The 25,042-nt window shown below is 45.1% G+C and overlaps 2 protein-coding genes across 2 annotated transcripts; one reads left to right on the top strand and one right to left on the bottom strand.

Annotated features, from left to right (window-relative positions):
* Window positions 1-55: 55 nt before the first annotated feature.
* LOC125750776 (solute carrier family 12 member 9-like) lies at window positions 56-14,683 on the bottom strand. The gene is made up of 14 exons (XM_049029018.1): window positions 14,105-14,683; window positions 13,396-13,587; window positions 11,772-11,906; window positions 11,395-11,532; window positions 10,512-10,814; window positions 9,931-10,038; window positions 8,814-8,925; window positions 8,185-8,342; window positions 8,003-8,085; window positions 6,813-6,937; window positions 6,370-6,562; window positions 5,679-5,853; window positions 3,423-3,569; window positions 56-3,122 (listed from the first exon to the last, which is right to left on the bottom strand). The coding sequence occupies exons 2-14, from the start codon at window positions 13,583-13,585 to the stop codon at window positions 2,215-2,217; spliced, it is 2,775 nt and encodes a 924-aa protein (XP_048884975.1). The 5' UTR covers window positions 13,586-13,587; window positions 14,105-14,683; the 3' UTR covers window positions 56-2,214.
* Window positions 14,684-18,796: 4,113 nt separating this feature from the next.
* Window positions 18,797-24,603, top strand: LOC125750779 (sulfotransferase 6B1-like). The gene is made up of 7 exons (XM_049029022.1): window positions 18,797-19,041; window positions 20,425-20,537; window positions 21,304-21,393; window positions 22,121-22,247; window positions 22,928-23,022; window positions 23,357-23,513; window positions 24,238-24,603. Exons 1-7 carry the CDS (start codon window positions 18,855-18,857, stop codon window positions 24,363-24,365), a joined length of 897 nt encoding a protein of 298 aa, XP_048884979.1. The 5' UTR covers window positions 18,797-18,854; the 3' UTR covers window positions 24,366-24,603.
* Window positions 24,604-25,042: the final 439 nt, after the last annotated feature.

Genomic DNA, 25,042 nt, shown 5'->3' with positions numbered 1-25,042 from the left:
TGGACGCTGCAAATGTTTTTCTTTATATTGTGTTTAAAAAAACACGCACTTATGATTAACGATGATAATAAAATGACTGTGTTTTGCACTTTATTGCCAGTATACATTGAACATTCGCCGAAGAAAGGCTATGTTAGCTGTAACAAATTATGCATATTACAGTGAGGCTTTGGTTACGGTGAGCTTAGTCGGGAAAGTTATGCATAACTTTGTTTATGCTAAATTATGCAGCAAAGATGAAAATGTATAACACATCGTCCACATCAATTCTCCTCGGTAAAATATTTCAGAATATATTGCTGCAACTGAATTACAAATAAAGCTGAACACTGTGCCCACTGTGTGTTCGTTAATATAAAGATTAAAATGCTGGGTCACTTGCACCGTCTAACTTGGGACGAAGATCATTGAAAAAGGAGAAGTAAAGCGGACCTTCCACGTGAATCGAAAAAAAAAAACCGAGAATAACTGATGAGGAGTAAGACACTGAGCAAGAAACACTGAACAACGGACGTGGGATCTACATTAAATCAGGGGCTAACATGCATGACCAAATCTGGAGCAGCTGACAAGTGTGTGCGGCATTTATTTATACACATCCGCTAATGATACACAGGGCTGATTCTCGATACAAGTGTGGGGATCTAGCAGCATTTCACTTTAGGAAAAAGAGAAAGAAGCGGCTGAATTTGACAGTTCAGTTTCCCACTTAAAAACAGCGTTAACAAGGTAGTAACACGAAGAGCGAACACAGCCAGCGCTTAAGAGCGCAGTGTCATAACATATGGATGATAAACAAAAATCAAAAAGCTTCAATTCGCATAAAAACATGAACATTTTATTTAGTTCCTACGTTCACGTCATCATCCTTACCATCGTAAACGTTCTCTATTAATATATAAAACATTAAATAAAAACCTGGTCTTAAACATGAATAAGATTTAATAAAATAAGTTAACAGCCTACAATCTTCCTATCAGAGAACTGTTATCAGGCAAGGGGGGGGGGGGACTTCGTTAGATCTTACTTATACATTATATACAATGAATCACTCTGAGATGAAGGCGGAGGCTTTGGGTAAGTTTGCTCAAGCTTGTTAAATAGTAACGTCTTAAATGTGCTAGCAGTTTTTTTCTGGAAAGTAAACCCCTTACATTAACAGTTACCGGTTATAAGCAAGTAAAAGCCTGATAAAATGTCTGGTTGGTCCACAACAAAATAAATTGCCTTCCCTTAACCCTGAGAATCTTCCCTGGTTTCCACAGGCACCAGTTTGATGCGGAATGTATGTATATCTTGCCCCACATTCTGGGTTTTTTCAGTTGTGCGCGAAAAGTTGGAATCGGAAAAACAGACAAACTAGTTAAATAATGGTAAATTTTCTAATGCCGTGGGAGGAGACGGGAGACCAGCCGACTACAGCGTATGCGTGACGTTGCAGGCAGCTTGGCATCTACAGTCCTGAACCATTTATATGTTTATGAAAAGGAAGACTTGATTAAAACGGAGTTGCTTTGTGGAAAAAAAAACTTGAAATTTGAATGGGAGAGTCAGGGATTCCTCCCCGCCTTGCTTGTTTTACGGGGAAGACCGATGCATTCTGAGATTAGCTGGTAACAGCAACTGTGTCTTTTAGGGACAAAAAGGGCACCTCTATTAAAGGCGTGGGTGGATATCCGCAATATCAACACAGCATTGAGACACAACTGGTTTTTAGCAGACATACAGATGCACAAACCAAATTACTTAAATGTTAATTTTGTGCCATTTTTCTATTGTTTACATAATAACGGCTAAGGTGTTTTGTGCAGTCTTACAATTTTGAAAAAGTACTTGAAATAGTTGAAATGCTATTTTTCTCTATGGTACGGCAAAAGAAAACGACAGCTAGTTTTATGACGATTTTGCCTCATTCTCAGCATTTAGTCACAAAAAAACAGAGCCTGTGAATTTTCATTGGCTCCCTGGGGCACAAACAGACCCCCACTGCAAGAATATAACCAGCCTGGTTGACGAAAGAGAGCCAACGTAACCGTGAATAAATCCAAAGGGCTAGAATAGGCAAAGATCTAAAAATAGTCCATCCTTTTCCAAACACACATTCGAGAGAGATCTGGATAGAAAAAGTTATTAGTTCGCATGGACTCAGGTAGACAGAGACGCAGAAAGAAACTACATTGGCGAAGCACATGAAAGCAAAAAAGAACCATCTTCTCAGAGCTCAGTACATGTAACAGGAGTAAGACCATGGATTAAAAGGGTCGGACCCAGACCATTGGTTATGACCTCCAGCTGAGAAAGGTACTTCTGCGATTGGTTGGACCCAGCCGGTGGGCGGGGCAAGTACAGGAAGCGGACGGCGGCCTGTGCACTGTGTTCCATCACCAAAGCATTCACACTTGACAGGTATTCCTCAGAGACACCTGGGGCCTGCCTGGCCCAGCCCCCCAGCTCCCCTTCGCCTACGTCGCCTCCCCCGGGAGTCCCGGCCCGCCGCTCCCCCCCAGCACCCCCACCCGGCCTGTACTGCCTCACCACAGCGTCCCAGCCCACGATCTTGATGGAAGCGCGGATGCGCAGCTTTCCCAGCAGGTCACGCAGGGTCTCCTCCTTGGCCATCCAGCCCTGGTCACCTGACTCCGCCTCCACGCACAGGAAGATGCGGAGCCGCGCGCGGCGCCACCCGCTGGCCATGTTGAGCACGCAGGCCATCTGGAGCAGAAAGAGGCTGCAGACGTCCACATAGCCGCTGTTCTCGGGCCTCAGCAGGTTCAGGGGCCACACGTCAATGGTCCTCTCTGCCCCAGAGGCCGTGGGCGATGCCCCAGTCTGGCCTCCCTCCAGCTGGAAGAAGCAGCGGCCCAGGCACACGTTCTTGCCCATCTTGATGGCGTCGGAGATGATGCCCACATACTCCTCCGGAGACAGCGAGCGGGGAGACTCCGAGCCGCGGACAGGGGGGAAGTGGGCTTGGAGGGATGGCAGGTCCACCCCAAAGTTGTCCCCCCTGCTGCTGCCGGGTCCCGCAACCCCCTCACAGAAAGCGGGGTCCTGCAGGAAGTAGTCGTCTGGCACGCAGTTGTCATAGAAACCCAGGACGAGCGTGTTGGGCTTCATGCCCCCTGAAAGCCAACAGGGCAGACAGAATTACCTTGTTGTGGGAGACAGAGGGAAAAATGGACGATTTGCATGTTAAGTAAAAGCAGTGCATTGCATTATTCATCCTATAGGGTTTACTAATCGAAGGACATTATGCTACATGCAGCTCGTGGTGAACCAACATGCAGACATCCATAAAATAGAGGTAGAGGGGGGACATCTACCCAATGAGAGTGAGAGACGGAAGATCCGCCCAATCACAAAGCAAGAAAGGGCGAAGAGAGTCAGCCAATCAGAGGAGGATGAGGGTTAGCAGGACCCACCCAGTCCCGTGATCCTGAGCAGGTGCTGTGTTCCCTGCCGGACGGAGACGGACAGAGTCAGGTCCACGAAGGCCTTCACCCCCAGCTTGTCAACCAGACTCAGCCAGAAGTTATACTGGGGCTGGATTGGGTCTGACGGCAGAGTGTCTGACGGGAGAAGGAGGGACAAAACACAAAACATGGTTAGATATCTCCGATACCGAGTTCAAGGATGGTACTTAACTGCATGACTGTACGTTCACTTCATAATTATATTTTGCCATCTCAGCTCAATGAGATACAGATGGCTCATTCCCCTAAGGTGCCGCAGGAAGTGCTCCTGGCGATCTCTTCATCCTGCTGCCGTCAGGCTATATAACCCTACAGCTCCCCAGCCAGCAGTACTGAACGCCGACATCACAGACAGATACAGTACTATGATGGGACAGCCAGCAGTATTGAACGCCGACAACACAGACAGATACAGTACTATGATGGGACAGCCAGCAGTACTGAACGCCGACATCACAGACAGATACAGTACTATGATGGGACAGCCAGCAGTACTGAACGCCGACATCACAGACAGATGCAGTACTATGCCAAAGTCAAACGAAATGCTTAAAGCTATTTATTCGGGTAGGGAGTGTATCTTCCCAGAGATATACACTCCGTACCCAGAACAAGAAGTTCTTCGGTTGTCCAAATAGTTTCTGATATCTAGTTGGATGGCCAAATGAACACAGCTCCAGTTCCCAAACCTCTCCTCAGGGGCACCTCAGCCATTCCATGTATTTATAAAAATTTCCCCAACAGAAAACAATTTAATTAGTTAAAAAAAGAGTCAATAAGGCATTGATTAGTCATACAAAGTGCGAAATCCTGGGGTGGCTTTAGGAGAGGTTTTGATGTGGTTAAGCTGCCATTATTACAGACGCACAGCAACATGAAGGTCATTAAAACATCATTTTCATTAACTGCCTAAGGGTGCTTTTCAACTGCACCTGGTACTGTATTTTTGATACAGTACTTTCAGTACTTTCAGTTCTCCATTGGCTTCTGGTCAAGTACCAGTAGCAAATACTCCCTGCCAAACCAACTCGGGTACTTTGGGATGGAACCTTAAAACGGTTTCTTTGTCAAATCGATTGCGCAAATAGCACAATGCAATGAGCATCTTGGAAAAAAAAGTTGTGAATTCAGAAAATAACGATAAACAAAGTAAAAAACAATTAATGTAATAATAATGGATGCGTGGACAAATGAAGTGACCCAATCTTACACTGCATCCGGTTGGAAGAACAGATACAAGAAGATCAGGACAGCATTAGGCAACTAGGATTGCAATGTGATATTGGTGTAATAAATATTGGGGTATTTATAAAGCAAAAAAGGAGGTCAATAAATTTCTCACAAACCCGTCTAGGAGCGATTTAAACAGCATGACTAGCATGACAGCATGACTGTCTCAGAGAACGCATGCAGTGCTCATGCAAAAGCAGCGGAGGTAAACTTTAAACTGATTTTTAAACATATACTAGATCATTTTGAAAAGGAATAATGATTAAAATTACAAAACTTGCTGAGCTTTTTTTTCCTATGACACGGTAAAAATGTTTTAGCGAAAATTAAACTCCCTGCACTATATTGTCTGTTCAAAATTGAAGGTAAGGAAAGGCCTTAATCTAGCTCCCTAGCAACGCAAGAATTCCATGTGGGTAACATGCAATGTTGGCATTTATATCGTGCTTCGTCCAGCCGTATAATATACTAGAGCCATTATTTGAATTCAGCATAAAAAAAACCCTGCCTCGCGTTGTGATGTCATTTGGCCTGCCTCGCATTGTGATGTCGTTTGGCCTGCCTCGCATTGTGATGTCGTTTGACGCCAGTACCAGATTTTATGCCAGTGGACCTTGAAGTACTCAAAGTACAGTACCTGGTACAGTGGAAAAGCACCCTAAAACTTTTGCTAAATACTGTATATTGTCTGTCTACTTATATCTATGCATTCATTCATCCATCCATTTATCCATAAGGAGATCTCCATTCCACAAACATCCATCACTTTTCCATTCTGCGTTGGCTAGTTACATCATCTCTGATCTCTGACACATTACCTCCACTTCTCAGCAATACAGCCCTACATGAGTAACACTGACATGTCAGCTCTGCAGCAACATCTCAGCTCCACGAATCCTCAGACCTACTGCCTCCACATGCCCCGCAGGCAGTATGCGGGTAGCCGGTCACCCCACCTCAGCCCCTCTTCCTCACCCAGGTCTCCCAGCTGGACGTGGCCCAGCACAAACAGACCACCCTTCTTCAGCTGGTTCACGAAGGTGATGAGCTGGCAGGATGAGCGCGGGTTGGCCACCATCAGCAGCACCTGCGGCCTCCAGAACTTCACGTGGTCCTTCCGCACATCCAGCATCAGTAGGTACTTACGCACCTGGAGAACAGCCAGGTCGGAGGAGAGTGGAGCCAAGCAGGGCAGAGGAGGCGACGGGGGATTATAGAGTCATTCTTGAAATGTTTTTGCAAAATGCATATTGAAAAGCCTGCTTCCGGTATTCTAGGAAGAGTCAGTCAGCCTTTTTTGGGGGCAAAATGTGATTAGCCTAGATGTCATTTGACATCTTCCTTTCCATTTTCACAGGCTGATGTGATGGGGGCCCCCTGGTGGCCAATGGGCTTTAAGCAGCTTCCTAGGTTGCTTATGTCTTAGGCTGCCCCGATTCTAGGTTTTGGTTGGATTGGATCAGGTCTCAACGACTCAGAGCAAGTCTATGTCTAGTCTATGTCTAGTCTGGTAGAATATCAGAGCTGTTCAGTTCAGTTACAGTAGTAGAAACAGCTACATGCGCCTTACACAAAAGTAGGCATTGGCTGTGTGTAATAGCCTGGCTAGTAATCATATGGGAGTGAGTTGAAGTAGGTGAAAGCATGTGACCCAGACACGGCGTACCTGGTGGAAGATGAGCGCCTGGCTGATGTAACCCCAGCTGCTGGTGGGGGCTCTGTAGTGGATAAAGACGAGCAGCAGCAGCAGAAGGGCGATGCTGGCTGAGGAGTAGACAGGGTTGATCACAAACATCATCACCACACACCCCATGATGCCGAGCAGGCATGTGTGCCAGGAGAAGAACTGGAAGGTAGGCCTGAGCAGAAGAGAGGGGAAGAGAGAGAGAAAGTGAGGGGTCAGGAGGAAGGCGGGGAAGAGGAGGCAACGCAGAAGCCCAACTGATTTATCAAGAAGCAAATTAAATTTAAGGTTTCAGTTTGGATACATACTCTGCTCAGTTTCACAGAGACAGACCAACAGAGCATGAACTGAGGTGAAGAGGAGGGAGGTACAAGCTCTCATGAGTGAACAAGACGGAGGAATGAGGCGAAGCCACCAAAGGTTACCTGAAGTTGGGGGCAGACGCCCACTCCAAGGCCAGACAAGCCAGGTCCACCGCGGCGTAGGCCAGCAGGTAGAACACGGTGACCAGGCTGGTGATGGAGTTCAGCTGCCCAGCAAAGACCACACACTGCAGACGGGGGGGGGGGAGCGGCTGGTCAAACCACTGCAAACCAGGAACCTTCACAAGTACAACTTCAGCCTCCAATTCAGACAAGATTATTTTGACCTGGGGTCGTACTGAAACTAAAGCAATTAGACAAGGTTCGCAATTTTAATCAATCAATTTCTTTACTCATTACAGTCCCGCCCAGTAAATGTTGAGGAGCCAATTACCTTCTGTATTTTAGTTAATACAGACCTCTTTCAGTAATAGTAGTCCATTGGAATTGTCTTCTTGGTAGTACGGTCATGTCTATGAAGGCATACCTCTATTTCGTAAAGCAAAACCAGCACTTATGCGCTAAAAATGGAGCTGGAGCGGGTACTGAGCTTTCCACATAAACATCCGACAGCCTAAACCTACAACTTCTACTGCATCAAGGTGTTCAGTAGCTGCAGAGTAGCTCAGCACTGCGGAACACACCGATTTGTAAGCTACTGCACGGTTGGTGGGGGGGGGGGGGGGGGAGTTTCATTATTATGTTAAAGGGACCTGAAAATGAAGATTCTGTTGTCATTTCCATTTAAATGTACTATCTTTGATGTTGACATCCGGACGGAATTGTGGAAATTACAGACGCTTCTTATCAGGCCTGAATCAGCCACTTGAATCAGTTTGCAAACTACATACACACTTCGTTCTGAACTTTGCTACTGAGATTAGGTGATCCCATCCATATCCCACACATAATGCATTTCCAACATACAGGTCATGACTGATGACTCCTCTGTTATGGTTTTACGCTATTTTGCACGTTTACATTAGATGCCGAAATGCACATTTTTGTCTGAGTGCTTCTACTTTGCGCAATGGCAAAATTTAATGTAACATTACTCGCTGATCACCAGCTGGCCTGCAGCTGAGATACAGACCCAACAACCAGCTGTCTGAAGAAATTGGAGCTGCTAACCCATCCAATACCAGAGGACAGAGATACTGGAGTTTGTATATCACTGCACCACTCCTCCAGCCACTCCAACTGGGTCCCACGTGAACCAGAACCCATGCGTAGGGCTCCCCCACCCCGCTCACCTGTACGAGGGCCCAGGTGTACACCACCGACATCCAAGGATTCCCGGAAGTGGAGGTGATGGTGGCCGGAGCCAGGGGCAGCCCTGAGGATAGGTGGAGTACAGTACGCATCAGAACCACAGAGAACCAGTGAGGTGGCAGCTATTAAGCCCCGCCCCGTTCCAGGTGAGCCCGCCTCTCACCAAATAACTGGTCCAGAGCGAGGGCATGTAAGATGCGAGACGCCCCAATGAGGGAACTCATGGCGGCTGACAGGGAGGTGCAGTAGACGCCGATGGTGACGAAGGGTGGCCAGATGTTGATCCGCTGGAAGAAGCCATAGTCCTGAATCAAGAGAACCCTGTCGGAACACAGGGACATCGAGAGCACCCCCTGGTGGTCAGCGTCGCACTTACAGACAGTCATGTGTTTGGTAATAGTTATGTCTGAAACGGGTTTGGAAACTTACATGCTTAAAAAAGGTAAATTTGAGGTATGAATATGAACAGCTTGCAGGAAATGTATGCATGCAAAATCGGTCATTAAAAATCCTAAATTCTCTTTTAGTTAGGGGTGGGCAATAATGGAAACAGACACTGAATGGAACAAACTATTTAAACGTCCAACTTGTCACACACACTCTGTTGGGGGGGAGGTTACAAAAACAAAAGTTTTCTACTTTAATTATGTCAGTTTGAACATTTTCATCATTAAAAAAGGCACGATCGCCACCAGTGTTGCAATGTTACCGTCTGGGTGTCACATCATTGATCGATTCTTATCATCCAACATTATTTATTTACGGGGGCTTCCAGGATGCACTTGCACAGACCTGTCACAGGTGGAGCTGATGAGCACGAAGAGGAGCAGGTAGATGAAGAAGGTGTAGAGCACAGCGATGATGGTCCCTTTAGGGATGGACTCACTGGGATTCTTCAGTTCTCCTGCGCAGAGTGGGAGTCCAGTGGGTGAAACCAGAATGACAAGGTCGAGGGTTTAACATGCCCCCCCTCCCACAAAATGCTATAGCGTGTTTTCATTCAACAGGATCAAAGAGCAGGATACTCGGATAACTACCAGGACAATAACACAGAAACCCACCCACCCAACCAGAAAACTGCTTATTTACGTCAAAGTACCACAGAAACCCACCTCAAGATATCATAACATTACAACTACAGCAGAAATACAATAATGTACAAAAGCCTTAGGCAGCCAAAGGCAATGATGTTAAAATGATCTTCATCTTGGTGTGAAACTAAGACACTATGACTGCTTCGCTATTTCAAAACTTTTCCTAAAATCACCCCTGTATTCGCAGCAACCGTCCAATACAGCCATGCATTCTTTGACTCAACAACTAGCACGCCTTGTATACTAATATGTTATTGACTTTTTGTAAACTAATTAAATTAATTTAATGAGCTGGTGGTGAAATTTAATAAGCACATGGAATGGCTGAGGTGCCCCTGAGGAGAGGTTTGGGAACTGAAGCAATCTAGCCATTGAACTAGATATCGATAACTTTTTGGAAAAAAATTATGAATAATTACTAGTTTTTAGTTCTAATTCTTAATTTGCATATGTTCTAATGCTAATTTGTGCTTTTAGTTCTGAGCAAAAGTGCACTTCTGTCCAGTAAGTTTTCTGTCCGATTTGCCTTCTGATGAGCTACACCCCTTCCTGGTATTTACCTGAGAACAGGTGTGGCTCCTCAGAAGCCGGGTAGGATGGAAAACCAACTGGACTGTAGCTCGTCAGGACTGGAGTTGGAGACCCCTGGTTTAGGCTATATCACGATGCGATATTGTATCAGCATATTGCTTAACCCCAACAGCATCCTTAGTCACAGTAGCAGTGACTAAGTGCCCATCCCAGGAAGGGAGAATGGGAAGCAGAGAACATTCTGACATGTGGGTCTGAGAAGTGGAGAATAACAGCACGCTAACCTGACATGTTAGCCCCGGCCATGATGCCCGTGCAGCCATTGAACATGACGGCGAACACGGTGGCGAACGTCATGACGGTGTTGGTGCTGTAATCCAGCGAGTATCCCGCTGAAAGGAGGGACGGGGACCGGAGAGGTGGAGAGACAACAAAGAGGTTATGGCGCCTTAACTTTGCTGTTCGCCGGTAACCCCACCTCACTGTTTTTAGAGCCTTTTCTTTGTTCCAAAACCTTAACCAAACCCATTGTTACACTACAGTCTGGATCCCATCACACTCAATTCTCTGGTTCATGAGAGTTTTACTTACACAAAAATGAGGGCAGAACGAAAAATGGTTGGTTAAGAGATACCCAATCGGATTGTAGAGGAAGTGGGTCCAGGTAACCAGAGGTGGGACCAAGACATCTGATTGGTCTCTTTCTGCCCTCAGAACATTTTTGTGTAAGTAAAACTCCCAAGAGCAACTTCCTCTCAGCCCCAATACACTCATCAAGAACTCCACCTTTCTTTTTACCAAATGCTGGCCTCCCCCCGTAACCAGAACCCCCGTCTTGACAAGAATATAGAAACCAGTCACTCACTGCCCAAGTTATTCCTCAGCGTGGTCCGACTGAAGCCAGTGTAGGTGGCATTGTATACCAGCGTGCTGTTGCGCTCCCCCTGGTGGCTGATGATGAAGCTGCGAGGCCCGAGCGCCAGGGGACTGACGACAATGGACAGCAGTGAAATGGTCACCACTACGAGGATGAGGAAAGCAGCGCGGGAGTAGATGTGCGAGCCCACCAGACAGACCAACAGGCAGAGGAGCAGCACTGCGGAGGCGTACAGAACCCGGTACCAGTAGCCCTGCGGCAGCACCTGCATGCTGTCCGACAGTGAGGAGCCTGGAGGACCAAGGAACCCAGATACAGTCAGGGACACTGGACTGGACACGGGACACTGCTAATGTCAGCATAAGGCTACATATATATATATATATATTACTTAAGCCTGTGAAAAGTTCTACTTCAAGCATCTGGATATTTCACAGAAAAAACTTAGGTTAAAGCCCTTTTCAAAGATCCAATGCCCAACAATCAAGGGACTCAAACCAGCAGCCTTCATGCTCTGTGCTCTTCTCAGCTCATGGGAGTAATACTTACACAAAAATATTCTGAAGGCAGAAGGAAAAAGTATTGGTTTAGAAAGATAACCAATCAGATTGTAGAGGAGGTGGGACCAAGGTATCTCATGTAATTGCTTTGACCCACCTGCTCCACAATCTGATTGGTTATCTCTCTGAACTAATCATTTTTGCTTCTGCCTTTAGAACATTTTTGTGAAAACTCCCACAAGCCCCTTCTCAACATGCCCTGCAACGGGCTATAATACGCTGTACATTTAGCTTTAAAAGCAGAACTTTAGATAATGCAGATTGAGGTGTCAGATGTAGAGCCAGCTAAGTAACTCCCTTAGCACACAGACCTTCAGCCTGCCCAAAAACGTCGAGTATGGCCTCAACCAGGCCCAGCACGTAGACCCCACATGCGCACACGTTGGCCAGGTAAAACATGAGCCCAATGCTTCCACCAAACTCCGGGCCCAGCGATCGGCTGATCATGACTGCAGCGAGCTGAGTTAAGGGTCACTTTGCGTACAGGACGGGCCACCCAACCTCTGAGGTGGAAAAGAACCAAACCGTTTTCCATAGACCTCATTTTCTGATCTCGATTAGTCTGGCCTGACCGATATTACTCAAGACAAGTTCATCTGCTGCATGTAGCCATTTCTGGCCTGCAGCTATGATTGTTTGTTAAGCTATATGGGTCAATATGTGTCCAATACTGGCCTCAAAAGGATACAATAAGCCCCACCCCCCTGGACGGCACCATTGGTGGAGATAGCACAGATGGACAGGATCGTCAAGGAGATGATGACGTAGGCCACTCCCAGCATGATGAGGGCCTGCAGGAGCCCGGCATGACCAATAACAAATCCTGCAGGGAATTGAAGGAGTTCAACAACTATTTTTTAACAAAACGAGCACTCCACATCCACATCCACATCCACATCCACATCCACAAAGTTTCACAGCGATCACACAGCTCTTCCCCACACTTGCCATGATGTGTTTATGCAAAAACACGCTATTTGACCTGTAGAATGTTAATTTGTATACTGTGGCACTATCGTGAAAATGTAATATCCCTCCTTCCTTTCAAACGAACTTGGAAAATATAGCATTTAATCACACAAACAATCTTTATTTGTAAAGCACTGTATTACCCCAGGGTTTACAAAGTGCTTTACAGAAGTTTTAAAAGAAGAAGAAAACACAAAAAAATCCTAATAATCAAAAGAAGGAATAATAAAATAAGTGCAGAAAATAAATGCAGAAAACGATTGATTATCATAGGTGAAGAGATGTGCATTCAGCCCAGTTTTCGAAGACATTCAGTAGCTCTTAGGTTTTCTGGGAGAGAGTTACAGAGTTTGGGAACATAGTGACTATCCATCCATCACCACAACCACTTAATCCCAACTGGAGTCGTGAGGGGGACCAGGCTGGAACCAACCCCGGGCAGGAACCAACACACCGCAGGGCGCACACACTCACACAACTGCAGGGCCAATTTAGACTCACCAATCAGCCTATCCTGCACACTTTTGGAATGTGGGCGGAAACCAGAGCCCCCGCCAAACACTCAGGGGGAGAGCATGCGAACTCCACACAGAAAGGACCTGGGATCAAACCCAGGACCTTCTTGCTGCACGGCAGCAGCACTAACCACTGTGCCACCCCCGTTGTAACTAAATAAAACAAAATAAAAAATTAAAGGAAACAAAGTGAATATTAAATCAACGGTTTAGCAGCAAAAGTTCAACACTGAGAGCCTCGAGGCCTGGAGGGCACCAGCTCTACAAAGCTCGAATTCCACACTTACTGTAAGATTTCACAGCTTACCCTCAGAGAGACTCGACACCGATGATAAACTCTGTGGAGCTTAGCCCAGTGGCCTGTACTACGGAGCGGGGTTACTGGCTAGTCGGGGTAACTTGTCGGATTTAAGGTGGTCTGGGCAAAATGTAAGCGAACGCATATGAAGTCCATTTAAACTGCGGTACCTTAAATCTGACAAGTTACCCCAATAAACCAGTAACCCCACTTTGTAGTACAGGCCATTGGTCTGGTACTCAAACCATTATCATTATCAACATTCCCTAGATTTTGAAGATCAACTAGTTTATTTAGCCAGTGTATTGTGTGGCAGACTATAACATTTGCATAAAAATTATGATGGTACAAAGAGAGGTTTGTGAGAGCTTAAACATCCGCCCAATATATTTTGCAGAGCGAGTGAGGGGGTCTTCCACAACAATTTTACAAAGCCCACAAATCCAGTGGCCCATCGGAAATCCAAGCCCAGCAACTAACCTAATTTGTTACTCTAGGTTACTCTGAGAGCCATTTACACAGTAACTCACCGGTCCTGAGGAAGAGGACAATACTGAACATGGAGAGAACAGTGGGCACGACCACACCAAAGAAGGTGTTCAGGCTGCGGGTGGAGGCCACTGTGGGTGTGGAGTCGGCAGAGCCTGACCCCGGTGCCCCCGTTTCCCCCACCATGTTGAAGAGGCCATAGGTAAGCAGGGGGGCGTGTTCGTTCGACATGGCTGTGGGAGAGAGTGACACGCACAGGGACAGCGGAAAAATATTAACATTTGATGTTCTGTTGTTTCAAAACAAAACGAAATCCCCAAACAGTACGGCTGCCACATTCAGAGCAAAGTGTCAATTAGATAAATGCTCCAGCCTCTTCCATGCGACTGCAATTCAAATAGTACGCAGGTTGTTATGGCTAAAGTTATTTGTTAAGCAGTGGATAACTAACGCATTCGATCATTTTTTTCCCCCACAAAAAAATGCTTAAACCTGTAATTGCTAATTGTGAGCTGCGGGGGTTATAAAGGCTCCGAAAGCGGAAGGACAGCAGTCGGCGCCGCCGCCCGGAACGCGGTCCGCACGCGATCGACAGGATCCATTACTGAAGATCCGTCACCGTGGGCTGGGATCATAATAAAACATTTTTAGAAATTTGGGGATCGCATTCACCCTTTCCGCATTAGACATTTTCTACGTAATAATAGCACACCTTGTGCTTTTACCCATATTTATACAGATTTTACCCACCTGGTTTAAAATGTCTGGGAGCAGACGAAAGCTCTTCGATGCAAGTAGCTGTGAGGTCGCCGACCAGCGATATTTTCTTTAAAGGAATAAATAGCAGGTCATTAGTTATTAAAAGGTGTTCCTAACAGCCTAGATGCCGAAAACGGGAGTCGGAGCAGACCCGCTTGGGAGATGGCTTTAAGCATCACTTAGCAATAACAGCGAATAGAATATAAACCAGCTACTTCTCCTCTGTCCAGCAATACAGCTGAATGAACCAGCCTCCATTTTTAAACGGGCTGCATAAACTTGAGTCCAGAAGTCGCCCTAAATTGCGACCATTTCCAGCTAATGCATTCGCACGGGTAAATAAGCGATCCGTCTTTTTTTGTATCCAAGAAGCTGAAGCGCATCAGTGTTTGGTAAAGTCATGGGACACGGCGGTCCATGTGACGGCGCATCACTGGCGAGTAAGGAGAAAGGGGAGGTCGGACGTCGCATCTCGAACGCGCCGCATCAGGCTTCCGCCTGCAAAGGCAGCGTGGATGCTGCTTATATGCAAGACGCAAGCGAAAGACGTGCGATCCTACATTTTACTGCCTTACAGTATGTTCTCATTATGTATTTCATACGTTTTGAGGCGGTCAACAATATAAGATACAAATATGATCAGCAGATGGCAGTGGAATATCTCTTGAGACTGGTGTGAACCCATACTTATCCGAAGCATCATTTTTAAGTATATATACAGCGGCATGGCGCTAGGAGATGTGTCCAAATCGTTCACTTTCAAAGGTTCGTCGTTTTGGGACGCAATTAAACTTAAAGTCGCTAGGTGTGACACCACGGTGGTAGAGTGAGCGCTCAGCGGCGCCCCCTGCCGGTATGTCAGCATCACCGTCGACTTGAGACTTGGAAGTAAACGGCGCACCTCGTCTAGTAAAATTGGAAGCAGACTGCATTATTACAGCACGGAATATGCCCGAAATAATAATGAATTTTTAAAATATCGAACGAGGCCTAATTTTTCACACTTGTTTTAACTGACATTGTTTACTAGTAATTGTACTGTGTTCCAGACCCTTCCCTTAAAAAGCATAAATGATCACGTGTCCCCCTCACATTTCATAATTATTCGTTTGTTCCATCTCGCTCCCAGCCAATCAAGAATGTCGAATACCTGGTAGGGGTGTTTTGAGCTGGGAGAAAAAGTTTGGAAACTTTACCCTTGTGGGTTGAACTTCCAGTACATTTACATTTGTTTAATTAGAAGATGATTTTAAGTAACGTCCAATTCAACAAGCAGGGTCAGTCAGTCCCTGGAGTAATTGGGGGTTAGGGGCCCTGCTCAGGGGCCCAACACTTGCTATGATTTTTTTAAGTAAAGCAGCGGGTTATAAGGCTTTAATTTCATTTCCAGATTTTATTTAGTTGATTTTTCCAGTAAATACTAATTCAGCTACGGTAGAGTAAAATCTTCAAACAGAAACCAGGAAACGGTAAAGAAAGGTGGGTTTATGGGGATGTGGCCACTAGGGCTGCAATTAAAGATTATTTTGGCAGTTTTCTTCCCCCCGATTAGTTGATTAGTCAACGACCATCTCTGCTTCCAGTGGATGCTGCTCCTGTTCTGGGCTCCAGTGCATGTTTTAGCTGCCCTGCTCAAGTCTGCACACCAGTGAATGTAACCCTGTTGTCCAGATTCTGCTTTAACATAAGTTCTCACTGCAAACTAAAATAATGACCCACAAATCATATGAATTTTAAACTTAAGCTTGATAGCTTAATCAAATGTATCCATCCATTTTCCAAACCGCTTATTCTACTGGGTCGCGGGGGGTCCGGAGCCTATCCCGGAAGTAATGGGCACGAGGCAGGGAACAACCCAGGATGGGGGCCCAGCCCATCGCAGGGCACACTCACACACCATTCACTCACACATGCACACCTACGGGCAATTTAGCAAGTCCAATTAGCCTCAGCATGTTTTTGGATTGTAAGGGGAAACCGGAGTACCTGGAGCAAATCACAATAAAATGAAAATGTTAATTAAATAATACAATTTAAAGTGCAAGTAGTACAAAAAATGTACAAATAAGTAACTCAAAATAGTTAACCTGCCTTCCAAGTTGTGGAAGTTGCAACTCTGCAAATATTAACTTTGTGTAAAGTGATATAAAAGTAAAAAGAAAACAAACGAATAATCCTATTTAAAATCTTGCTAAGTCTGAAAATCCAAAACGTTAAATAAGGCTTCAAATGTAAATAGAAAGAACTCAGTTCAAAATAACAATTAAGGAAAGTTTACAAACACTTTAAATTGCAGTACAAGAATGTGAGCATATCTATCCCTTAAACGAATATCTATCGAGGGCGTTGAAGTAGTGAGATACACAAGAATGATCTGACTAGTGATGCAAGAGTTGGATTCTTTGCCTCGTTCGACTTGCACCAAGACACGGGACTTAAGGAAGTACATCAGCACCTGCCGTAGCACAACAGATGAAAATTAGCCTGCTGGCTGAATCTGGCACATTACATTTGATTTTAATTGTTCATTAATATGCACTGTTCCTATTTAAATAAATAAATATTACTTCATTAGTGATCACTCGGTTGTGCGCATCCTGTCCGTGGGTCTCACTGTCGCTGACTGTTGAGTCACAACCAAACAGGCCTATTTGGAGTTTCTCTCAGCTGAGGCTGTGGAATCTTCATTCCCACAGGAGCACTGGTTATTCTCAGTAGCACTCCCATTCATGGACTGTAGGGACAGAGCTTATACTCTATTTTGAATGCCAAACCTCTCCTCTGGTGCCAGGAATTTCAGTTTTCAAAATCGCGCACCTACTACGGTCTCACTTTAATTTAATATGTTTATTTAAAATTGTTAAATCCATCTATCTTCCAACTGCTTGTTCCGGATCAATGAGTTGCTTATCGTAGCCACAATATTGCCTAAACTTGTCATACTAAATCTGCAAGTCACGCTAACACGTTGAAAAGTTAATAATATCAAATTATCACATGATAACGACTCGCCGAGAATGTATAGTGAGATGGCGCACGAGTTCGGTCTTGTCTGGTTGCGTGCACGAAAGAATGAAGTGAATCGTTGTGGACATTGTTTGGCACGTAATGCTTTGAGATATCTGGGTGTGAGGGCACCTGTGATGGCAAGCAAATATGCCATCAATTCATGATTAGTTTCAATCGGATGGTTTTTCTAGTTCACGAAGCATGAGCGCCACCAGATTTTAACTGATAGTGAACTGATCGTATGTTTGCTGGTCCGAAGATCTTGGTAATTTAAACGAAACCAAAGTTATTCGTGTTCTAATACAGTATGCACTATGCATCCATCCATCCATCCATCCATCCATTTTCCAAACCGCTTATCCTACTGGGTCGCGGGGGGTCTGGAGCCTATCGCAGAAGCAATGGGCACGAGGCAGGGAACAACCCAGGATGGGGGCCAGCCCATCGCAGATGCACTATGCAAGTATTCAAAAATAAAACGAATATATAACGCAAAATTGAATCAGTGGAATCTAAGTAAGAGTTCGTGGGAAATTGCAACGTATCCTGATTTTTATTTGCTTATTTAGTCAGTGTATATGGACTATTTAGACAAATGATTTCACTAAAAAGAAACGTTTAATATACCTATTTCTTCCGCATATGACAATCCGTAACTGCAAGGCTATATTACTGCATCATTGAATTACTTTACTGTTGTTGAAACAAATGGTAAACCAATAAAATCCAAGACCAAGTTGCCAAAAGATAACGGTATGAGGTATAATAACTTCTTGTGAGACTCCAAAAGCTTATAAAACGTGCATAAAACAATCTTGGGTCTTTTCTGTTTGCTTCAGTCAGTCAGTCCCTTAACCTATACCGTTGTATCTATAGAAGCACCACTTGGCACCAAACTTATGTCAACCAATTAACATTCATCAATTTTCCATAAGATCTTATCAGTAGGTTCTTATATCACTCTCAGAAGAAAAGGGTAGAAAAAATCATTGTTGTGATCGCTGTGCCCTGCTCTTGGCTTCGTAGCGAGAGAGGGTCTCTGTGGACTTCAGGGCAGAGCAGATTGATACCATCATGCCAGATATCACAGGAATGATGCGAGGAATGCTGTCGCATGGAACTGGTTACACAACACCTGGAAGGGTAACACAGAGGACAAAGTCGTGGACAGCAAGTTTTGATGCAGATGCAGAGTGAGCTGAATTCACTCCTGTGTTTCTTGGGGGAAGAGTATTGCTTTCGGATTTCAAAAACATCTCAGGGATCATTGTGAAAATTCCAAAACTTACAAGAGTGTGAGCAAATGTTAGAATGACGCTAGAATAAAGGTGTGTGGACTAGCATCTTCATTCCGACTGGCCAGTACCTTCTTGACCCGAATTCCTTACAGTTTAGCTTATTCATGTTCATGGCACTTTTCTTCTGAAGCAGCAGAACCTGCCCCTGGTCTGCTCAGCAATTCAAATGTCCCACAGCAAATTCCCACCCACCTGCACTAGTGGAGGGCAGGCAGCTGAAGCGGACGGCGTTCGTGTCAGAGACGGGGAAACCAGACTTTCTGTTCAGCAGGACGGGAACCAGGAAACTCAAAGATCTCATGCAGGTTGTGTGCAGGGGGCGGAGCTTCACTCAGGAGACACACGCACTCGCAAAGTTCAAAATGCAGCACTCCAGCTGCAGATCCAGACTCCAACCCTGGGCTCAGACCAAAAAGCTGCTCCAGAACTTCAACATGAGCGGCCAGATCCGTTTAGATACCAATCTGGAAAAAGCTCATGCAATGAAGAATGAGGACAAGGTCTTCAGGTACAATGGGATTCTGTACCCCATCATCAGGACCCCAGAGGAGAATTTGAAGGCCCTCGTGAATTTAGAAGCCAGACCAGATGACGTCATGCTGGTGGCCTTCCCCAAATGTGGTAAATGCAACTTTATATTAGAAATTACTGCTGTGGCCCTTTAAGAGACATATGACATTTTTACTTCATATATATATATAGTAGTAGAATTAAAATATGATTACTTAACTAATCTCTTAACTCTGTTTTTAACTCTGTGAGAAACTTTCGTCAATGCCTGTAACCGACCGAGTCGATGCAGAGATATTCTTGTGTTACTGAAGCTATCCATGCACTATACGTCACGTTTATGTACATGTGACATATTTTATCCTCGTGGAATTAGTACCATAAATCTAAACGTAAACAACAGACGTTGCATAATTACTGAAGAGCTGTCGAGTAACCACAAGATAACCGGACTGTTTCATCTCCCAGTGAAAATGAATAATGGGACTGAAATCCGTCCAGCCTGTCAAAGCGACAGAGACGTGGGCCGTCCTCCTGAGGAGAGCCAGCATTCCAGCTCCGCGTCTTTGCTTAGTCTCTTTACCCTCGTTTCCACCAACGCGATACCGGGGCTGGTTCAGTTTCAGTTCAGTTCAGACTTCAGCATTATTGCACGATGCTTAGAAGGACAGCGGTTGTTTGAATGAACTAACACACACAGACGAGGGAGCCTTTACGAGACAAAACGTTGTAAAAAGCTTACAACGGTATGGATTGTATTTGGTGAAAATAAGATATTTTACGTAAAATATTAACTTGCACGAAAAACTTGTATAATTCACATAAATAATGCAACCTAACACCGGTTTTTTAATTCTGTGAAAAATGAAAGATCGATCTGCTGGCCAGATTTAATAATAAAGTATAAATATATTAACAATAACGTATAAATATGTCCTAGTTTAAATAAATAAAATATCGCGGCGAAGAGATCATGAGGTGGACTGCAAAGTTTAGTTTTTAATCAGACTTTTATTGCGCGATTCGTAAAACGACACCGATGAAACAACAAGCGAAAATAAACAATACACTCAGTCACACACACAGACGGGGAACCTTTAAGGAGTCAAAAGTGGATATAGCCCCTAGAGACAGGGCGCAACGAGTCATACTCCGGAAACTTGTTTTCGGCTCGGCAAAATTAATCCAAAAAATTAAATACAGATTAAGTTTACTTTACCGACTTCCGCTACGTAACATTTTTGTTACGTTCTTTTTTAAAACCAGTGGAAACGCAGGCTGGTTCTCTGAAGGCACCAGGCAAGAACCAGTCCTGCACCAGCACCAGCTCCGTGTTGTTGGAAACGAGGAATTTGAGGTGCCTGGATGGGATGGAGCCCCATGGGGCCCGTGGATAACAATCTTCGGATTTTCAATACTTGCCCCTCTCACCTTGGTTTTCTGAAAGTAAACGCTCTCCTCAGCCTGTACAAAAAATAGTTGCTTCCTCCCCAGGCTTCAACTGGATGTTTGGGGTTCTGAAGAAGATTGTAGCTGCTGTCAAAGGAACAGAAAGTCAGATAATGGTGCATCCACTGATTGAGTTTCTCAGCCCGGCTAAGCAACAGGTACTAAACCCTGTAACCTTAGCATGCATGAACCTGAGGGATTTGAGAAATAAGTTGACGTTTGTGAGGCATCATTGCATATATATAACTACCTTGCATTGGCTCAGGAGAAGCCTTGAGAAATCTTGCTTTTTATAAATATGTCATTGAGTTGTCGTTGAGGCAGCTGATAAGGCTGTTAGTTTGAGGGTGGGCAAAGTATTGAGAATATAAGTTTTAGAGACAATAGCAGAGGTGCAACCTGAATGTCTGGAATCTGACAAAGTCAAGCATATAAAAGGAAGATGCATTACCTCATACTCTCTACTGCTCAGCTGGACTGAGAGAGCACGGTGTGTTCAGACATTCACCTCACCTCACACTAGAGGCTGACCGGAGGCCTGTCCTTCATGTTCAACACAGCTGGACCCCGGACACCAGTGCTGTCATATCCAAGCAAACACTACTTCCATCGTTTTGCCCTAAACAACTATTCTGGGTTACAAGTACCCACAATGCACCCCGTGTGCCTTAAAGATTTCATATGCTTCATACTATCCACACTGTGCTGAAAGATTTTTGAGTACCATTTCAGAACTCCTGCAGTTTACCCACCTCTTTCACAGAGCAGTGTTCTGTTTGAGGACATGAAGTCACGTATGTGTATTACGTGGCTCTATGTGCCCCAAACCTGACCCTCAGAACAGAATTTGTGTCATGAGGCCAGTTTGCTATGGCGACTGGGTGCAGGCCATGTGACCCTCCTTTGACTGTGTTTGTGCCGCAGATGCTGGCTGACTTACCATCTCCCAGAGTCCTCGGGACACACTTGCTACCCCAGAACATGCCTTCTTCTTTTTTCGCCAAGAAGACCAAGGTTCGTTCTCGCTGCACACATTTGTTAATCCCGTCTTTCCAGAGGCCAAGCTCACTTCCTTTGTGCAGAGGTTAGAATTCTGACTTCCATGTTATGTAACAGCTACGGCTTGTTAAAAGCAGCTTGGTTATAATGACTTTAATACTGATTCCCTTTCAGGGACAATGACCAGCTCTTATTCTAACACAAATGGGTTTTTCTGAAACTTTAAGCAGCCAGTGAAGTGTGGTCATGCGTAAGTCCTTAGCCAACATTCGGTTCACTTCAGTTTATTTTTATAAAGTGCCTTTCAGAACAGGGTTGCCCCAAGGCGCTTAACATGAGTGAACGGGGAAAAGGGAAGATAAAAAGACGAATGAAAGAAAGTCAGATGATAACGGAGGAGAGGAACCAAAAACTCCCAAGTGAGGAGAAAAAAATCCCCGCGGTGATCCAAGGTCGACGAGGTCAAAGTCGAGATTTAAAGACTGAGAGCAGTTTGGCATCTCGAACATCCATCCATCCATTTTCCAAATCGCTTATCCTATTGGGTCGCGGGGGGTCCGGAGCCTATCCCGGAAGCAATGGGCACGAGGCAGGGAACAACCCTGGATGGGGGGGCAGCCGCATCCCGAACATGAGCTGGCAAACCATTCCACACTTGAGGGCTGTGCTGTGCTCTATTTTAATTTCCACTCATGAACAATGACTGGGTGGATTGAGCTGTCGGGCCGCTGTCTCTCCGTAGATCGTGGTTATGTTCCGGAACCCTAAAGACACAGCTGTCTCCTACTTTCATTTCACCAACAACAACCCAGTGCTGCAGACCGCTGAGTCCTGGGACAAGTTCTACTCGGACTTCATGCAAGGAGAAGGTAATCTCACACACAGATGCTCACAGACACCTCAGGAAAAAAAGTATTTCTTTATATATATATATATTTATTTTTAATTTATTGACAAATGCCTCACCTACCAATTAGAGTAATTTCATGTAAAATGTAAGTAATGTTTAGTGTAAAGTTTACAGATACTCGCCTCTCCTGATTCTGTGGAATTGCCAGAATTTCACAGGGAACTTTCACACGTGATCTGATGAACTTTTCAACATTTAACTTTTTTGCAACACAGCACAACTTCACTCTCTTTTAACCACAGACCAGAATCGTCTGCTGACAGTTAGGAAATGGCTTCACATTGCTATGTAAATACCAGCAGAGTTTTCCTTGGGCCCGTAAGAGGCTTAGTCATTGTTCATACACCTTCCTTGTACTTCATATCAAGTTAGGCTGTATAGACTAATATCTACTGATAAAAACTCAGGGGACAGCAACATGACCTCTTTACTATAGCGTGCCATTTCACTGTTGAGTGTTTTCTGGAGGAACCAGACCTCAGATCTTTAGGTATATCCATGCAAATTCTGCTTTTCATAATTGGCATTCTCTAAAATGTTCAAGTACATAAATGTGTCATTTATTAAACGTATCTCCCATAAACCCCGATTTATGACGTGCAAAGGCTTTGTAAGTCTGTTTCCATCTCCTCCTTACAGTCCCCTGGGGTTCTTATTTTGACTACGCCCTGGCATGGGAGGAGCATATCAACGACCCCAACGTTTTGGTTGTGATCTTTGAGGACATGAAGCAGGTAATTCAGGTGAAGCAATGGGCTTCCTCCTGACCCCTGAGGAACCTGAAGTTCCAGGTCTCACTGTTAATAGGGACCTCCAGGGTATGGAAAGACAACACAACACCGGGGTCAGCCTTGTAAACCTCTCAGACATAGCCCAGGTCTCAGATCAGAAGGGTAAGACTGAAAAACCATACAACCATACTCATTTCCTGAGGCTTCAAGAGATGCTGTATAATATTTTCAGTTGTGCCGTAACAGTTTAATTCTGTTCCTGGAATGTTCTTTATGTGTGATGAGGTCACATGATATGCCCATCTTCATTTGAACCGGGATTCCCACTCCTGTTCAGAACCTGTGCAAAGGGATCGAGCGGATCACCCAGTTTTATGGGTACAGCTTAACTGAGGAGCAGGTCCAGAGCATCGCCAAGGCGAGCGGCTTCGAGGCGATGAAGGAGAGCTCCAGGAGCACGTATGGACAAATGGCCGACATTATATTCAGGAAAGGTGGGTCAGGATGGCCTCGGCCATTCTCCTCTCATCTCTGCCACTTCCCAGCCACAAGCATGTTCATTGGGGCGTCTGAGGTTCTCCTTCAGCCAAGCACATGCTTATCAGAGTACTTTATGCCAATAGTCACATGCCTTATATGATATATGTATCGTATAAAATGCTGATTTTCAAGGTAGGAGACTTACATCAAATTCACATTTTATCCAATGCAACATAATTTTTTATTTTTTATTAGAATTTAGTGATCAATTGTCATTGTTGACACACCACAGCACACAACAATGAAATGTGTACTCTGCATTTAACCCATATGTGATGTCACGACATAGCAGGGGGCAGCTAATTCAGCGCCCGGGGGCGGTACCTTGCTCAGGGTACTGCAGTGGTGCCTTGTTGGTCAGGGATTCGAACCTGCAATATTTCAATTACAAGTGCACTTCCCTAACCATCAAGCCACCAAAGCCCACGGACCCAACGGTGACATCACGCTGCTGAGCCTGGGATTCGAACCTATGCCTCTCCAATCAGAGCCACATAAGATTGCTGTTGTTTTTTTTTGTAAAATGCTTTGCTCCAGGATGGAACGCTGATATATTTACAGCCCCCCCAGTATCTGCTGAGAAAGCACGACGATTGTAAGCCTCTCATAGGGACGAATATTTTCAGTGATGGGTTTAGTGCAATCCCACAAGCTTCCTGCACCCTTCCTGCCTTCCAGGCGAGGTGGGAGACTGGAAGAACCTCTTCACTGCGGACCAGAGCCAGGAGATGGACGCTGCTTTCGAGAAGCACCTGGCTGGGACCATGCTGGGTACCAAGCTGAAGTATGATGTTTACTGCAAGTAGGCTGTGAAGGCCGTGACAGACAGGAGCGAGACGTGCAGGAACGTGTAGGGAGTCTAAACCTCATATATACAAACCTCATATATTAATGGTAAATGATCTTAGGTTAGAAGTGAGGACACTGGACTTCTGTACAGGGTGGGTTTCTTTATAAATTCTTCGAATGCACTATACAGTTGTTGCTTTTTTTATTAACGTCGTGGATCATATCTGCTGTGCATTAAAATTTGCCTTGATTGAATTCCCCATTTTCCTTTGTGTTGAATTTGAGTAAGAACCGTCGTTTGCACCATGTAGGCCAGGGATAGAAATGTGTGTGCAGCGTTTTGCTGATTAATGTTCTGCTAAAGCAATTTCAGTTTAGTTCTCTGCTGCCGTCTAGTGAGTAAAACTGTCGGGGAAATACGTCAAAAGCAATGAGATCCTTCCGAGATCCACTCCGGGAAAAGTGCTGTTCCCAGTGTGAGTTTCTGGGGGGCGGGGGGCTGTCAGCTTGTGTCCAGAGCACCTCTCAGATGAGGAGGGGCCTCGTTTCCTCCTCTTCTTGCTCTCTGCCCACTGAAGGGTTCGGTCACTTTGGAGACCGAGGCCTGATTGCACCATTTTGCTGTTCTCTCATGTGATTGGCTAACCTCAGCAATGCCTTCCCATCCTTTTCAATACACACTGAAAGGAGGGTA

The sequence above is a fragment of the Brienomyrus brachyistius genome, chromosome 10, assembly GCF_023856365.1.
Source record: "Brienomyrus brachyistius isolate T26 chromosome 10, BBRACH_0.4, whole genome shotgun sequence".
NCBI lineage: Eukaryota > Metazoa > Chordata > Actinopteri > Osteoglossiformes > Mormyridae > Brienomyrus > Brienomyrus brachyistius.
Note: the sequence above shows the minus strand (reverse complement) of the source record. Positions and strands in the feature narration are given on the sequence as shown.